The 15,686-nt window shown below is 57.5% G+C and overlaps 3 protein-coding genes and 1 long non-coding RNA gene across 14 annotated transcripts in view; 2 read left to right on the plus strand and 2 right to left on the minus strand.

The window, feature by feature from the left end:
• Positions 1-1,822, plus strand: part of Lrrc56 (leucine rich repeat containing 56) — a 24,778-nt gene extending 22,956 nt beyond the window's left edge. For all 8 annotated transcript variants that reach the window (XM_017803564.2, XM_008854389.3, XM_017803566.2 and 5 more), the window contains one exon: positions 1,198-1,822. In XM_017803564.2, the coding sequence (XP_017659053.1) occupies positions 1,198-1,544 (347 nt within the window). In that variant the 3' untranslated portion in view covers positions 1,545-1,822. The remainder of the gene's footprint in view (positions 1-1,197) is intronic.
• Lmntd2 (lamin tail domain containing 2) lies at positions 1,734-7,775 on the minus strand. The gene is given in 13 exon segments (XM_029556787.1): positions 1,734-1,948; positions 2,028-2,086; positions 2,166-2,311; positions 2,509-2,705; positions 2,786-2,905; positions 2,989-3,178; positions 3,258-3,348; positions 3,574-3,613; positions 4,353-4,424; positions 5,113-5,200; positions 5,543-5,695; positions 5,783-5,989; positions 7,523-7,775. Coding segments are annotated over 12 exon segments (1,476 nt in total). The 5' UTR covers positions 5,971-5,989; positions 7,523-7,775; the 3' UTR covers positions 1,734-1,816.
• Positions 7,776-7,954: 179 nt separating this feature from the next.
• On the plus strand, positions 7,955-10,741 carry Rassf7 (Ras association domain family member 7). Of its 4 annotated transcripts, none has more exons than XM_008854393.3 (6): positions 7,955-8,038; positions 8,824-8,954; positions 9,119-9,807; positions 9,960-10,088; positions 10,164-10,245; positions 10,329-10,741. In XM_008854393.3, the coding sequence occupies exons 2-6, from the start codon at positions 8,831-8,833 to the stop codon at positions 10,358-10,360; spliced, it is 1,056 nt and encodes a 351-aa protein (XP_008852615.1). In that variant the 5' UTR covers positions 7,955-8,038; positions 8,824-8,830; the 3' UTR covers positions 10,361-10,741. The 4 variants fall into 4 exon arrangements, with proteins under 4 accessions (XP_008852615.1, XP_017659037.1, XP_017659038.1 ...); XM_017803548.2 differs by lacking the exon at positions 7,955-8,038 and adding an exon at positions 8,045-8,305; XM_017803549.2 differs by lacking the exon at positions 7,955-8,038 and adding an exon at positions 8,045-8,172.
• Positions 10,742-12,419: 1,678 nt separating this feature from the next.
• On the minus strand, positions 12,420-13,923 carry LOC108491816. The gene is made up of 2 exons (XR_001872942.2): positions 13,790-13,923; positions 12,420-13,304 (listed from the first exon to the last, which is right to left on the minus strand). It is a non-coding gene; the product is annotated as an uncharacterized LOC108491816 (long non-coding RNA).
• Between the last annotated feature and the right edge of the window lie 1,763 nt (positions 13,924-15,686).

Here is a 15,686-nt window from a genome sequence, read left to right on the forward strand (position 1 = left end):
GCCCCCAGGGGCGAGTGAGCCCCCCCACTTCAGCCCCAGCATCCTCTTACCTCACCTCCCCCCCTCTGTCAGGCTAGGGAGGTTGTAAAAAAGACAACCCTGGGGGGGGGGGGGCGGTGCTCCTAGCCTAGGGAGGCCGGTCCTAACTCCTCTATACCATGGCACTTCAAAGCCACCTTCAAGAAGGGTATGGCCCAAGTCCAAAAATATTTGCACCAAAAGAGTGAATCACCTTGTAGGGAGCCCCATAGGGGCTAGGGGTTTCCAGAAGCAGACACCAGTTCTCAGGAAAGCAGGCAGGAATCCAGGGGTGGGAAGGCCACCAGAACCATCAAGAGACCAAGGCAGGGAGGGTTAGCATCACCACAATGGCTTAACCCAGACAGGTCTGACTTGTGCTGGGCTCAGAGATGCAGAATTAAGTTAGGCACAACCCTTTCTAAGGGACACTGGCTCCATAGTGACTGGGGCTGCAATGCATAGAGGCCCCTTACCCAGCAAGAGTGGGCAAGTGTTAGAAAGGCACAGGCAAGAGGAGCAGAGGCTTGAAGGTTGGCAGGGACCATCTCTGAGGGACCAAATAGCTATACTTTTGTCCTTCTGTGGACTGGCTGGTACCTGGGGCAGGGGCAGGAAGAGGGAGGAAAGAGGGGTCAACAGCTGGCCCCGCTTTAAGAATTGCACAGGTTGAAGGAGAGTAGGAGGGTGGCTAGCATGAGTAGTGGAATGGTGATTCTGGACATTCTGAGATAAAGGTGCCAGGCCTAGGCAGGCACTGACTGGGTGAGGTGACATTAGTCACCTACCTCACACTATTACAGCAGCTCAGGAATGGGCCTGGGGCCAGTAGGCCCTCAGAGATGAACAGGTACTCAAGGACGGGGCCCAGATAACCCAAAGTCAGAGCCTAAGCCTTGTGACACTTTGCCCCAGAGATGGCCACAGGCTGTGATCACAGCTTCCATGAGGCAGGGGTATGTGGCCTGGTGGGACAGGTGTGCTGCCACCTGTAGGCACCAAATGGACACTGAAATCCTATCAGCCTGTGGTGCCACTGCCCCCAGCCTGTCCCCATCTCCAGACTACAAGACTATGAGTGAGCAGCCACCCCCCCCACCCGTTCCCCCACACTACCACACAGACACATCTTGTCTGACAGGTCCTTTCTGATATGCTGTCTTCTTCCTTGCTTTCTAGAATTTTCCAGAACCTCAGGCTTTCGCCTGATCCCTTCTCCTCCGAAGTACCCAATGCCACCCAAGTCAGGCAGCAGCTTCCCCAGGAGATCTGCTGACCTGTCCTTCAGAGGGCGTAGGCTTAGAGTCCTGAGCAGCCTACAGCCTAGCCTGGGTGAGGGGCCTGGCCTGAGTGAGAGGTTGGCTACAGTGACTGCCCTGAGAGCCCTGGAGGTGTCCTCAGGTCCCAATCATCGAGTCCAGGGATGTCCAGATGCAAATTCAGCCCTAGGTCCAAAAGCCCACACCTCAGGCATCCACTGCCTGCATCATTTGAACCCTATCCCTCCAGCCCATTGTCTCCCTTAGCATAATCCCTCTCCTGCCTGGGTAGGGCCAGGGCTCTAGGTTACCTACATGGCCCAAGTTCTGAGCTGCTTGCTACAGCTAGGGCCTCCGTCCCAGGTAGATCTGCAGGTTTCCTAAGTGGGGTGCTTTCTTTCTCCTGGGACACAAAGCCCTCTGAAAAAGCCAAGTGAATCATTTTCAACTCTCAGGTGTACAGAAATGTGCTTTACTTTGTAAGCAACAGTTGGTTCAATAAATTATGCAGCTGGCAATGCCTGCCTGGCCTGGCTGCCCTACAAGGGCCTGCATACTTCCTCGGTGATGGGAGGGCAGCAGAGGAAGCGGAAACCGTATCTGCTCTCAGCTGTGCTCTGCACTGATAGGGCTACCACAGGACAGCTCCGGTCCACGGTTTTACGACACACCTGCAGGAGAGACTTGAGCCTAAGAGGCATGTGGGCTGGGGCACACTAGAGAACAGTGGGGCATTAGCACTCAACTCACCCGGACCTTGTGCTCCTGCTTAGTCTGGGAGTCTTCCTGGCGCACCCTCCAGGCCCGCTCTGTGTGACAAGGATGCAGTGGGGCAGGCGGGTTGTGACTGCTGTCTGCCCTCCTTACACCCGCCCTCTGGGTGCGCACCTGGGAGCGCAGGCGGGAGCCTAGGTGTCTCATTCTTCCTCCCTTCGGGTTGGGCAGGGGCTTCCCCCAGGTGAAGTTTGCGGGTGCTCGGGAACGGCAAGATATCACACGTCACGGTGGGGCGAGGTCCTGGGGGCTGCAGTCCACTGGAAGCGGAGACATGATGCTGGTGAGGAACTGGCCTGGAGAGGTGGGAGGAGCCTGAGGGCTGTCCTGGTAAATTCCGGCACCCCCAGGATAGGACCATACTGGATAGTAAGGGGCAGGGTAGTGGTCCCGGTAGAGGCGCCTAGGGACATGGGAGACGGGTTTTGCGCAGCGGAATCAAGGGGCTTGTGCCCACCCCAGCCTCTTGTGCCTGGCCCCAGCCACTTGGGTGCGGCCCTTGCGCGGGGGTGAAGGCCTGCGTTGCTGCTGGTAGGAATCTGCATCAGGACAGGTCTCTGAGAGCGGGAAGCAGTCGATGGACAAGTCGGTGTTGTCCTCGAAAATCTTTGAGACCAGGGTCATGCAGGGAGTAGCTTGGTGCTCACCGAGTACCTGCAGGGCCCACAGGGACAGGTAGTTCACTCCCACCCAGCAAAGCATGCCCCAGCTCCTTGGCTGGGATCCATACTGACCTGGCCCTGAGAGTTCACAAGCAGCGTCACACAGCCTCGGCTGGACTGAAAGTGGAAGGGGTCCTGGCCCAAGGACACTGGCTGCTGCTTCTTGGTCCTGCTCCTCCCTTCGCCCCACACCTGGGAACAGAGGTGCCGGATGCTAGGTGAGGCTCAGCATGGGCCTAGGGTAGCAGCCAGCAGGCTCAAAAGCAAGAGCTCACCGTGATGTGGTGCTGCGGTGCCAGAAGGGTGCCAGGCGGGAAGCGGTACATGCACACAGGGAAGTCCCTCACCAGCTGCTGCAGCACAAAGCCACCCAGATCTACAGTCTCCCCCTGTGACTGGTTGAGGATACGGACAAACTTCTCTTGGTAATTCACAGCAGCAATCTTCAGGCAACAGCCAACTGGACTGGGGATGGGGAAAGGGTGTTGGGCAGGGAAAAGGAGCCCCACCTAACCAGGCAGCCTTTCCTGGGCAAGCCCCTCACTTTAATTGAGGCCTTGCATATTGGTGGTCAGGGTCTGCGAAGGGCTCCAGAACAGTCTTGGTGAGAGAGTGTGAATGGCTTTCATGCAGATCTAGGAAAAGAAGCTCTTTAGGGGAGGGAGAACCCCAACAACAAGAGTCTAGTGAGGATGTTCCCCAGAAGGCCAGCCCAGGGGTCTGCATGATAGTAGACAACAGGGTTCACATCTTGGGCAGGAGGGGCAGATCGGCCCTAGGGGCTAAAGGGCCATCTGATGTAGGACTCTGGGCAGACGTGAGAGTGCTGAAGGGCAGCAGAAAGATACACCCCACTCTACCTTCCACATGTCTGCTGAAGCTCCTGGTCCATGCCTGCATCTGCTCAGAAGAACCTATGTCTGTCCCTGGGATGGGTGGCCTGTCACCCACTTTACTCCAGAATGCAGAACTAGCTGGCTGCTGCTAGTGTCAGAGTCGGCACCCCCAGAGCTGTTGATGCCTACCAAGGGTAAGGCGCTCCACTCCAGGCTCTTGCCAGGTTTTTCCACATGCTTGACTGGGGACTCTGAGTCCCAGAGTTCCATTTCAGAAGACAAGTAGACCTGGGGCAGCCTGAGGCCATGATGTGCTCACTGACTGCCTCTGGCTCCCAGACCCCAACTCTGCCCCCTCCACCTGCCTCCCCAAGGCAACGGGCACCCTAGGTTATGCTCCTGGAAACCAGGGGTCCGACTTAACTTATGGCAAAATGGTGATGGTCCTGGGGCTCTTTCCCTTTGTCCTGAACCCATTGTACATATCAGAGCTGAGGGTTGGAAGGGATTACATGACTTGTCTGGGGATACTTAAGGATACAATGGGAACTGATTCTCTTCAGTCAAACCAAGTTCCTCCCTCCCCTGACCCCCAGGCTCTCCCTGTCCAATGCAGTTACTTTTTCTCCAAATGAAGACTCATTTTGGAGAAGAGGTTGGGGTATTGGTGGGCAACACTGTTCCAGTCTACATCTTCCAGTCGGAAACTCTGGTCAGGAAACAATAGGGATGTGATTCTCCCCTTGGCAGGGCTCCAAAGGCCTTATAATGCTTGTGGTGTGCCTACTGTAGATCTTGCTCACCTCCCCAGCAACAGAAGTCTCATCATTCTCAGAAGAGTCACTGAAGTCTCTTAGAACATCTGCAGTAACCACCTACAAGAAGAAACCACAGATCAGCTGGCAGGGAGATTGGCAGAAGATGTTGCTCTATAGCACCTTTTGGCTTCAGCAGCACTTTGTTAGGTGAAGAGGATTGCTGGCCACATGATTTCTCCTTATGGAGGCAGCCAAGGGAGACGAGGTTTCTCAGGCAGACCAGGAGCTCCAGAAAAGGGGCTGAAGAAGCAAGCTAGGGACTGGAGAGATGGCTCATCTCTTCTGGCTGTTCTTGAAGAGAACCTGGGGTCGATTTCCAGCACCCACATGGGGTCTAACAACTGTCTGTAACTGCAGTTCCAGGAAATCTGACACCCTCTTCTGTCCTCGGGCAAAGCAGTGTTAACTGGTGCATTTACATAAATGCAAGCATAACACTCATACAAATAAATGAATAAATAAATAATAAAAAAGAAGCAACCTGGCTGCTCAAGGAGTATTGGGGAAGGGTGCCTGGAAAGTAGTGGACCAGGCATAGAAGCTTACCTCCATGCTGCCAGTCTGAGACCGCAGCATGCGGCCCACCCAAGAGGTACGAGCCAGCTACAGAAGGCAGGACTTCTGAAAGGACTGAAGTTCAGCCTCCAGCCGCTGCATTGTGCAGAGGTTCTGTTGCAGAGGCCTCCAGCAGCCCCACCTCCCAGACCAGCCCCAGGTGGGAGCCTCTTGCCTCCCATCCCCTTACCAGCTGAGCTTGTTCCTTCTGTGCTTTCAGCTCCAGGGTCAGCTTCTGGACCTGATTCTGCAGGAACTTGTCTTGACTTTTGAGGCTCCTGGAAGGAGGGAGAGGTAATCTTAGCACTTCTGGGTCAGGCAGGGGTGGTTCCTGAGAGTAGGTAGTAGTAAAGAAGGCCCCATTGCCACCAAATCCTGAAGGCACACACTATGGCAGGCCAGGGCAGGTTAAGCCCTGGCAAGTCTGGGCAGGGGTCGACATGCTCAGGGTTAGGGTTATGTTTCCAGCACAGTAACTTATTCAAGGTTAGGGTGTAATGTCAGGTCATAAAAAGATTAGAGTTAGAGGCAAAGGTCAGGGCAAGGGTTGGCATTGGAGTCAGAAACTAGGAGTTACAGAAGGATAGAATCTGGGTTAGGCTGGGGACTTTGTCACTGACCGCTCAGGGGGAATCCCTGCCACCTCCTGTAGGATGTGGCAGTATTGGGTATTCTGACCCTTCTGCACTGCCCACCGAAGTGCCTGGATCTCCAGTTCTCTTTGTTCCCACAAGAGCTGCAGGGTGCGGGGGTCCAGGGTCTCCAGGGCCAACCTGCAATTCCAGTGCCCTGTGGTTTGATGAGGTCTGGTCCTCTGGCTGGCCCAGCCCAGGAGGCTGCCTCATCCCCTGCCTCCTTACTGATGATTTACAGAGCAGAACACTGGTATAGGTGTGCTCTAGGGCTTGGTGCTCTGGGGACACGAAGGAGCCACTGTGTCCACAGTTGTGCCAGCTGGGGGCCCCAGGTCACTGGTGACTGGCTTTACATCTGCTGGGGCCAGGGGCACCTGCTCATCTTCAGACTCCTGGCAAGATTTAGGGGCCATGCTCAATGTTCATCAGGAGCTGAGAAGGAAGAGGCAGAATGGAGTCAGAATGTCCCAGGTGTGGGAATATCATGGGGCTCTCTTTGTGTGTCAGAGAGGCCCAAGTGGCACTTGACAATTCATGGGGGAGAGGGGTGTCACTCTGAGGAAGCCCCACACATGTGTCTACCCCCACAAGACATAAGACTGCTGGTTACATGAATGTTATCTGTATGTTACAAGAGGTGACTCCCCAGACAGCAAGTGCACAGTATGTCCATGACATTCCCTATTGTAGCCAGGTGTGGTGGTACATGCCTTTAATCCCAGCACTTGGGAGACAGAGGCAGGGGGATCTCCTGAGGCCAGCCTGATCTTCTTAGTGAGTTCCAGGCCAGCTGGAGCTACAGGGAGACCCTGTCTCAAAAAGACCAAAAACAAAAACCACACACACAAAAACATTTCCTATTGTTTGCTCTCTGTCCCCTTTGCCACCAACCTAGAGCAAAGGTCAGAGGTGCTGGCCTTTTGCCGTTAACCCTTACTCATGTTTCCCCAACCCAGGGCCTAACCCCGACACTCACCTGAGGCCTGAACCCATAGAAGGCCTGGGGAGGGAAGCATTCTATATTGTTGCTATGGATTTTCCACACCCAGAAAGGAGGGTGGGGAGGGGCTGTTTGTTACCAGGAGTCTCTAGGCAGACTCAGTCCAGAGCATGAACATTCTGTGCCAGTCTGGTTTGGATATGTAAGAATCTAGATGACTACCCAGCTAGGTTGAGCCAGCCTAGGGTCCCACACAGACCCCGGGAGCCCCTCCCTAGCCAATGATGAGATAAACAGGAGGACAGTCCCCAGAAGACTCAGTGTGAGGGTAAAGGTGTGGGATAATGTAGATGGTATTTAAGAGATGATGGTGATAAGAAACTGGAGGGATTGCGCTAAACTGTTGCCAGTGGGTGAAATTGTGGCTGGTACTCATCTACCTAACCCTTGGAAGCCTTGCCTTTCCGTGTCTATCTCCATACCCCTGGGCTCTCCCCAGTGGTGGTCTCCACCAGGGAGCCACGAGGGCATTTCTGCCTCAGGACAAAAGTGAGGCGGAGAGGAGGAAAGGCCAGGCTTTGTCTACCTCCTACGTCCTTCTCTTCCACGGATTCATACTCTCTTCTTTTGCTACCCTATGGCCACAAGGGCTTGAGAACCTCCTCCTCCAGTTCCCTCTGACTCAGACAGAACAGGTAGCCGTGAGGCTGAGCTGGCTTGGACTAGTCCATCTGAACAGTAGAGATGGAGTAGCGGCCCCCTTAGGTACAGAGAACTAGACGCGCTGGCAGCTCGGCAAGGCAATGGGGCCATGGGGGGAGGGGAAGGGATGGCTCTTCAGACAAAGACCCCAGGGCCTTTGTCCCTGGCAGCCTCGGGGCCGGTCCCCTCCCCCACCAGGGCTGCAGCGCCCAGCAGGTCTTTCGGCCCCTAAAATTCCTCCCTCCAGTATGGGGGTTCATAGCCATCCAACCCCGGGTCCTCAGCTGCAGATTCCTAAGGGGCCAGGGCTGAACAGGCCCTACCCTACGGGACCGATGAAGGAAAGGAGGGCGGCCGTTGCCTGGTTGCCCCTTGGGTGCGTGCCAGGGTTGCAGAGTCTCAGCGGGCGGAGACCGGTCACATTGAAGGGCTGCTGAGGAAGTTCGCTCAGCAGCTGGGCACGCAGCTCACCGGTGCGGACCAGCCCGGAGGAGAACCGCAGCTGCAGACGCGCTTCCGCGTTGTTTGCCAGCGTAGAGCAGCCGGGAGCAGGCTCCGTCCCCACTCCAGGTCCCGCCCACGGAGGGCCCTGCCCACACCTGGGTGCCGCCGGGGCGGGACAGAGCGCCGAGCCAATGGGGCGGGGCGGGAGGAACGCAGCCAATGGGAGTGGGTATGGGGCGGGAGGCTCGCGCCCCCGAGCTAATGGGGGTGCGGTGGGGCGGGGCATGCGGGCCTCTGGCCAATGGGGCGGTGAGGTTGGGGCGCGCCGCGGCGCTGGGGCAGCAGGTTGCGGCGCCCCCGGAGCGCCCGAGTCCGGGTGGCCGGCGAGCGCCCAGGTGAGTTGTGCCGGGTCCTCCAGCCTCCCGAACACTGGGTGCGGCTCCCTGGTGACGGCTCTGACCCTGGAGAAGCGAATCTGGGCGAAGGGGCGTACGGCGGCCGTGCTGCACCTGCGCCACCCACACCCGAGGTGGGGACATCGGGGCCGGGCGCGGCCGGGGGTCAGTCTTGAAGGCGGGCCTTGCCTCTCGCGGGGCCGGACCACACGAGCTACAACCTCGGCCCGGCGGGAGGGACCACTGGAGTGGACTGGGGACTGACTGGTGAGGGGCTGCCCGGGCTTCGGTTCAGTTCGGTTCGGAGATGGAGGTCTGTCTGGGCTGTCACGCTCTGCTCCTCCCTGGCACAAGGCTGGACCCTCCGTGGTGGGGCGGGGGCGTTCCCAGGGCTGTGGGACTGCGTGGAGTTTGCGAACCCGTGTCGTTGGGTGCCAGGGCACGGCCGCCCGCGGGAAGGGGTAGTGGGTGCCCTTCCAGCCAGGTGACCCGGGGACAGGAAATCCTGGACCTGGTTAATGATTCCCCTCGTTCCGGGAGTGGGGGTGGAGCAAGAGGAGGCTGGTGAAGTAGGGGAAGCCTCCGAGTGCTCACCGGGGCCAAACTAGTTCCCGGAGCCACTCCAGGAATGTGTGGCCTGAGGGTGGGGTTGGGCACAGGAGGGCAGGGCTGAGGGGCCACAGGGCTGAGCCAGTTGTTGTGGCAGACCTGCAGCAGGAGAGGAAGTCCAGGCTGTGGTGGAGGCAGGCCTGACCTGACCCTATGGCCCTGTCCCTTCTCCACAGGACAGGGATGGTCTTGGAGCTGGTGGCCATGGAGCTGAAGGTGTGGGTGGATGGCATCCAGAGGGTGGTCTGTGGGGTCTCAGAACAGACCACCTGCCAAGAAGTGGTCATCGCACTAGCCCAAGCTATAGGTGAGTTCTCTGGGGACCGAGAGGCTGAACAGGTGGGGCTAAAGTCCAGCCCCATCTTCCCTCTCAAGGTGGGTAAGATTGGCTCTCCATCCCTTTTACCAACTCCTCTAGCTGGGTGGATAGAGAGGGAGGGGACATAAGTTGACTCTATCTCTCCCCCACAGGCCAGACCGGCCGCTTTGTGCTTGTACAGCGTCTTAAGGAGAAGGAACGGCAGCTGCTGCCACAGGAGTGTCCAGTGGGAGCCCAGGCCACCTGCGGGCAGTTTGCCAATGATGTCCAGTTTGTCCTGAGGCGGACAGGGCCCAGTCTGTCTGGAAGGCCCTCCTCAGACAACTGTCCACCCCCAGAACGATGTCCAGTTCGTGCCAGCCTTCCCCCAAAACCATGGGCAACAACAGGCCGTGAGCCACGCAAAGTACTGACCTTCAACCTAGGATGTCCCAAGCTGGCCCACAGCCCCTCAGTCCCTGAGCCTGCAACCCTGGCACACCTGCAGGGTCTGGAGCTCAGGGTGCAGAGGAACGCTGAGGAATTGGGCCATGAGGTCTTCTGGGAGCAAGAGCTGCGTCGAGAACAAGCCCGGGAACAAGAGGGGCAGGCACGCTTGCAGGCACTAAGTGCAGCCACTGCTGAGCATGCCGCCCGGCTGCAGGCCCTGGATGCTCAAGCTTGTGCCTTGGAGGCTGAGCTGAGGCTGGCTGCCGAGGCCCCGGGGCCCCCCTCAGCTACAGCATCTGCTACTGAGCGCCTGCGCCAAGACCTGGCCATTCAGGAACGGCATAGTGTGGAGATGCAGGGCAGCCTAGCCCTGGTGAGCCGGGCTCTCGAGGCTGCAGAGCATGCCCTGCAGGTGAGCCCAGGAGTTCTGGGCCCCTGCCACCTCCCTACACAGACATTCTGGGGGTCTGACATAGGATCAGACCAGGGAGTATGCTGTGTGTGGGGAACAAGGCCAATGGACGCCCCCATGACCTTGCCCCTGAGGGTCCTATATGCCCCCAGGCCCAGGCTCAGGAACTGGAAGAGCTGAACCGGGAGCTCCGTCAATGCAACCTGCAGCAGTTCATCCAGCAGACAGGGGCTGCATTGCCGCCACCCCCTCGGCTAGAAAGAGCCCCCCCTGGCACACAGGTCAGAGTTGTTCTGGGGAGACTGTGATGATGAGGGGGGCCACCGTAGCTCTCAGCTGACTTGCACATCCCACAGGACCTTCTGCCTCCAACCAGAGAAGAGCCCCTCCAAGGAGTGCCCCAGAGCTGTGCCCTTGTACCCAGCCTGAATCCTGAGGGTATGTCTTCCCCACCTGCACCTCAGTCCATGGGAAGGGCCTTCCTCTAGCCTCAGCCTGTTCAGCCTGTGTCTTCCCTACAGTTCCCCCCATGAGGCAGAGTTCCTGGAGGTAGCAGCTGACCAAGTGGGGCTCACTGAGGACAGGTGAGCCAGGACAGCAGAGATGAGCCACCTGGACGATGGAAGCGTCTGGACACAGGAGTCCTTCCCCACACAGGGGAATGCTGTGGAATCCTGGAGTTCCAGGGGGGCAGGAGTCTTAAGGGAATGTTGCCCTAGGCTTTTCCAAGTCTGCCAAGTCCCCAGAAGAAACAACGGGCACAGTTCAGAACTCACCGGTCCCTAAAGGCCACTACTCCTTGGTGGAGGAGGGAGAAATGTGGACAGTGCATTCATACTGTAGGTATGTGCCTGCCTGGGGACAGTGTCCTCCACTCTGTGTGCTGCCTTCCTACTCTGACAGTTAAACCTCAATAAACTACCTTTCAAAGGTGCTTAAGTGTGTTCTGAAGTTGCATTGGGCAGAGTCTGTGTGGTCTAGAACTGATGTCCACATGGGGGCCCCTGGGAGTACTCTGGACCACTTGAGGCTGGCTACTGCTAGGGTTCCAGAGAAAGTGTTTTTAGAGATTAGTGCTCAGTAGTGTCCAAGGCTAGGGCTCCCCGGGCCCCATATCCTGGCCTACTTTGTCCTGTCTATTCCTGGTGGTACTTCTTTGCAACCCCTAACCTCGGGGGCCTGCCAAGGTCAGCCCTGGCTTCAGTTTTTGTCTGGACCCTTCTTCCTTGGCTTTTCTTGTGTGGCCTGTGCCCTGCCAGCAACAGGAACTGAGGATGCCAGGACAAGCCAGACCTGCCTGTCAGGTTTGCTTAGAACTTGGGGCGAGTCCTGGACTCCTGGGTCAGATCTGTGACTCCTGGATTGGCCAGGTCCAGGGAGTTTTCCCCAAAGCACTTTGCCAGCCCCCAAGGTAGGTATGGCCATTGAATGGGTGGAGGCTGTCCCTCTCCTCCTGTGGTGGGTGTAAAGCCTCCAGCTCTGACACTGGGGCAGGGATGCTTCCACAGCCCAGCCCAACCACTACCCAGGCTCTTGAGCTGCTACTGGCCTCATCCAAAGTCCTGGTCACCTAGGCAGGCCACGTGTTCCTAGCTACAGCTGGGGCTGGAGGTCTTTGTAATTAACAGAACCATGGGTAGATTTGGGGAAGTCCTAGATTATAAGGGTCTTTGCACCAGATTAAAGGGGACAGCATTTATTTGGGAAGGACTCAACTTTCTCTTTGGGTTGCTCCTGAATTGGGTTCAGTGCTCCCCATTTCTTCTGGGGCAGACTACAAGGGGACATGGAAATCCTGACCTGGAGGAGCAAGTAAGCCATCCATTGGGCTAAGAACTGCTTAAGAGTCCTGGAGCCCACTCCTGAGGAACAAGGAAGGCTGTTTCTTGCCTGAGGCAGAACAGGGAAGGGAAGAGGCCAGGCAGCAGAGGGAGGCTCCTGATCAATTGTGTCAGCAGCCCAGCACTCACAGCTGACTGCTCTTGTCTGCATTCCAGCCCGATCCTGCTGCAGCCAAGACCTGCCTGACCTGTGGTCCCAGACAGGCAGGGCTAAGGACAAGGTCACACAGAGTAGACCTAGAGTACAGAGGCCATTAAGCATTGTTGTCCTGAGTGGAAAGACTAGGGTCTGGGGGACTTCCTTCCCCTCTCTGCAGCCCTACCCATGCTCAGGAGGGTTGAATACACCACTTGGCACTGCTCCTAAGCCCCCATCATGGTTCATCTCCCAAGCTAAATACACAGACTAGTGGATGCACTGCCAGGTTTCACCCAGAGACCACCACATACGGGGTGCCAAGCAGGGCTTGGCTGTGCTCTTCCTATCTGAGTCTCCCCCATGTTCTCTAGCTTAGATGGGAAGCAGATCCAGAGCCAACACACTCCACACACTCAGTGTCTGAGATGCACCTGTTATTCCTGAGGCTATCGCCCAGGCTGGGTACAGTAGGGTGCTGTTGCTGATGGCCCTGAAGAAGCTAGCTAGCCCTCTTCATCAGGCAGACACTGTTCTGGTGTAGAAAAGGAGGCAAAGCCCCCCTTCTCAGCAGCTATTTCATGTGGACAGGCTCCCATACCTCCAAAAAGTTGCTTTGGATCACCAAGCAAATCTCTGAGTTAATGAAAAGTTTACTTTTGAATTTTCAGCTTTGGAGACAATGGTGTGACTTGTGCTGAAGTAAAGAAGGGACAAGCTGCCCACAAATGTCTGGTCCCTGGCAAGGCAGGACCTGGCCAAGTGGGCCGCCCTACTTGGGTGATGCAGTCAAGACCCCAGCAGGTGTCAGTGTGGGGTAGAGAGTTATGACCACTCTCCCTGCCTGGACAGGCCAACCAGATGGCAGGACCAGTCTGTGCTGGGGCCTTTCCTACTCTGTTTTTGATTATCCCCAGTACAGAAGTGGAAATGAGAACCCTAATTCAGAGGGTCACCCTCAGTAAGTGGCTGTCCAGCAAGGCATCAGCTTTGCAGTCTCTACCAAGAGACCACACACATCCCCTCACCTGCAGAGCTTGCCTAGTTAGATACCACTGTGGTGACAAGACACGGTCCCTTCAGAGGACAATGTTAGTCTAGAGAGGTCTGGACTAAGCCTGCTTCTCCTTCTCCAGTGATCTGACTCTAGCCGGCAAGTGCCATAGAGCCCTCCTTTTAAGAGAAGGGACTGGACCTGCTGCGGGTGTCCTGGCCTTGTAGCCTGTAGCTTTCCTGGATATGTTTCTTTTCCATTTTCAGATGAACTTGAAAATATCCAGCTGCAGTGCCTTTGGGAGAGGCCTTTCCCTGGAACCCACAAAGAGATCCATAGGTACAGACTCCCTCACTGAAGCATCGAAACTTGTCACCCTCTTCCTACAGGAGTCCCAGAGGTGGCCCTCAGGAGGTGTGTCCTGCAGGCTGTGGTCCTGGTGGCTGAAGATCACACCTGTGCCAGCTGTTCTGGGCTTGATGATCTGGACAGTGGCTGTCCTGGGGGCTCTTCACATCCTGAAACCCTGGTACACACAAGAAGAAAGTTCCCTCCAAGAGGGTATCACACATAAAGGACAGAGAATCCCCTAGTATGTCCCTTGCCCAACCTGTCTCTGATGGTCTGTGAGGGGCAGACCTGTCCCAGTGTCCTACCCCTGCCTCTCTGGACCCAGGTGTCCACCCTCCATTCCAGGGTGGCTACCTGCCTGTCGGCTAGACTTGCGTGACGGAGAAGCCAGGGGTTCGTGCTGCCCAGGGACAGATCAGCCGCTGTCACACGCACAGTGGGTCAGGAGCAACGCAGTGTGCGGTGGGCAGTGGCTGTCCTGCGCCTGGAGGGGCCGCCAGGAAGGCGGGCAAGTGGAGGGGTTGCCCTCCCTGTCCCCGCCCTCCAGTTTGGGCAAAGGAGCCACGCCACCCTTGCCCCGCCCGATCCCCACGGTCCCCGGGGGAGGGCAGCCTCGGAGGGGCGCCCCTATCCGCCAGCCTTGTGCCGGTCCAGCTTTACCTGCGACCCCCGGAGCTGGGCCATCGCCGGCTCTTAGACCAACTTCGGTGGCGGCCGCTGCCACCCTCGCACCCCAAGCGGGGCCCCAACCGGGTCCAGTCGCCCCGCCCCGTATGCAAATAACATAGCCTGCAGCCAATGGCTGACCGAGTAGGGCCCGCCCTGCCAGGCCGCAGCCAATGAACAGGAGGGGGAGGCGGGGGGCCCCGCCCACCGCCGCGCGGCCCTCAGCAGGCGAGGCCGGCGCGTTCCTTTCTGCACGTCGGCCTGGGGAGGGGCCGCCACCTGCCGGGCGGGGCTTGCTGGGCACGGCAGGGCGGCCTCGCCGGGCTCCCCTCGACCCGGGGGTGGTACAGCCCGAGGTAGTCCCCCTCCGTCGTGCGGTGGTATGGCCCGGGCTCCCCCGGCGTCCGGCGCTGAGTTGGGGAAGCCGCCGGCTGCGAAGGTCTCCGCCAGTCCTGGGACAGCTGGACCGGGCAGGGTCCTCGGAGAGGCCGCCCCGCCCCCCAGCCGGTCCTACCGCGGAGCGGTTTGACCTCCCGAATCCCCCGGGGTCCGAGGACCGCCCCTCCTCGGGAAATTGCTGCACTCCCGGCGCACGTAGGCCAGGCAGGGACCGAGGAGGGGCCTGGGCGGGCGGGGACACTGTGCCCTCGAGACACACGTACACCCCTTGCTTGCGCCTGAGCCTGGAGGTCCCCAACTACACGTGGGTCCCTCTGACTCCGATGAGGGTTCTGGCTTTGTATGGCTTGTCTGGCGACCCCCCTGAGCTGGCTCTGAGGACCCAGGAGAGACTTACTCCCCTCCCTGCATACCTCCCCGACCCCAGGTGGTTCCTGAGGTGGACTCTTGGACATACAGTCCTTAATTACTCAAAGTGCCAGCTTCTTTTTGCTCCTGCGGGCAGAGCTCCTTTTGAGCCCTTTTTCCCTTCCCTGTCCGCCTCAACTCAACCAGTCTCCACACCTGCTTCAGACATACTGTGTGTTGGGTAGAGAAAACCAAGGTTGAGAAATTGCCTCCATTGGATTGGCCTGTGGCCATGTCCGTGGGACATTTTCTTGACTGAGTGATATGGGCGGGCCCAGTCCACCGTGGGCGGTGCCAGCCGTGGGCAGGTGATCTTGTATAAGAAAGCAGGCTGAGGGGCTGGAGAGGTGGCTCAGCGATTAAGAACACTGTTCTTGCAGAAGACCCGGGTTCAAGTCTCAGCACCCACATGACAGGTAACTTAACTCCAGTTCCAGGGGACCTGACAGTCTTTTCTGTTTTCCACAGACATTGCACAATACGGATCCACTTACCTACATGCAGGCAGTACACGCATACACAGAAAATAAGAATAATAATTTTTTTTTTAATTAAAAAAAAAAAAAAGAAAGCTGAGCAGCGGCCACAGCAAGCCAGTAAGCATCATGCCTCCACAGTCTGCTCCAAGTTCCTGGAGTTCTCCTGTCTTACCCTGATGATCGACTGTGCTGTAAGCCAATAAACCCTTTCCTCTGCAAGTTGGTATTGGTCAGTGTTTTTAATCACAGCAATAGAAAGAAACTAAAGCAGATACCCTCCCTTGGGAACAGTCCTCCCTTGCTGCAGACAACTCCAAAGGGACCCTTTGTTGTCCCTACCCTGTCTTTAGCTCAAGGATGTGTTCTGCAAGTTCCAGGCCAGCCTGCTGAGAGGGGGAGGGAGGGAGAGACGAGAGGGAGAGGAGAAAAAGAGAGAGGAGGAGGAGGAAGAGGGGAAGGGAGAGAGGTGGCTTGGTGGTACATGCCTGTAGTCCCAGCACTCAGGAGGCAGAGGCAGGTGGATCCCTGTGAGTTCAAGGCCAGCCTGATCTACATAGTTCCAGGACACTTAGGGCTACAGGGAGACCCTGTCTCAAAAAGACCAA

Source organism: Nannospalax galili, unplaced genomic scaffold, assembly GCF_000622305.1.
Source record: "Nannospalax galili isolate Female #2095 unplaced genomic scaffold, S.galili_v1.0 scaffold507, whole genome shotgun sequence".
Classification (NCBI taxonomy): Eukaryota; Metazoa; Chordata; class Mammalia; order Rodentia; family Spalacidae; genus Nannospalax; species Nannospalax galili.

Bases quoted from the DNA above. Each gene is read 5' to 3' on its own strand.
- Rassf7 (XM_008854393.3), top strand. From the start codon at position 8,831: ATGGTCTTGGAGCTGGTGGCCATGGAGCTGAAGGTGTGGGTGGATGGC. The intron at 9,808-9,959 runs GTGAGCCCAGGA...ATATGCCCCCAG, and splicing joins CTGCAGAGCATGCCCTGCAG to GCCCAGGCTCAGGAACTGGA. The intron at 10,089-10,163 runs GTCAGAGTTGTT...CACATCCCACAG, and splicing joins GAGCCCCCCCTGGCACACAG to GACCTTCTGCCTCCAACCAG.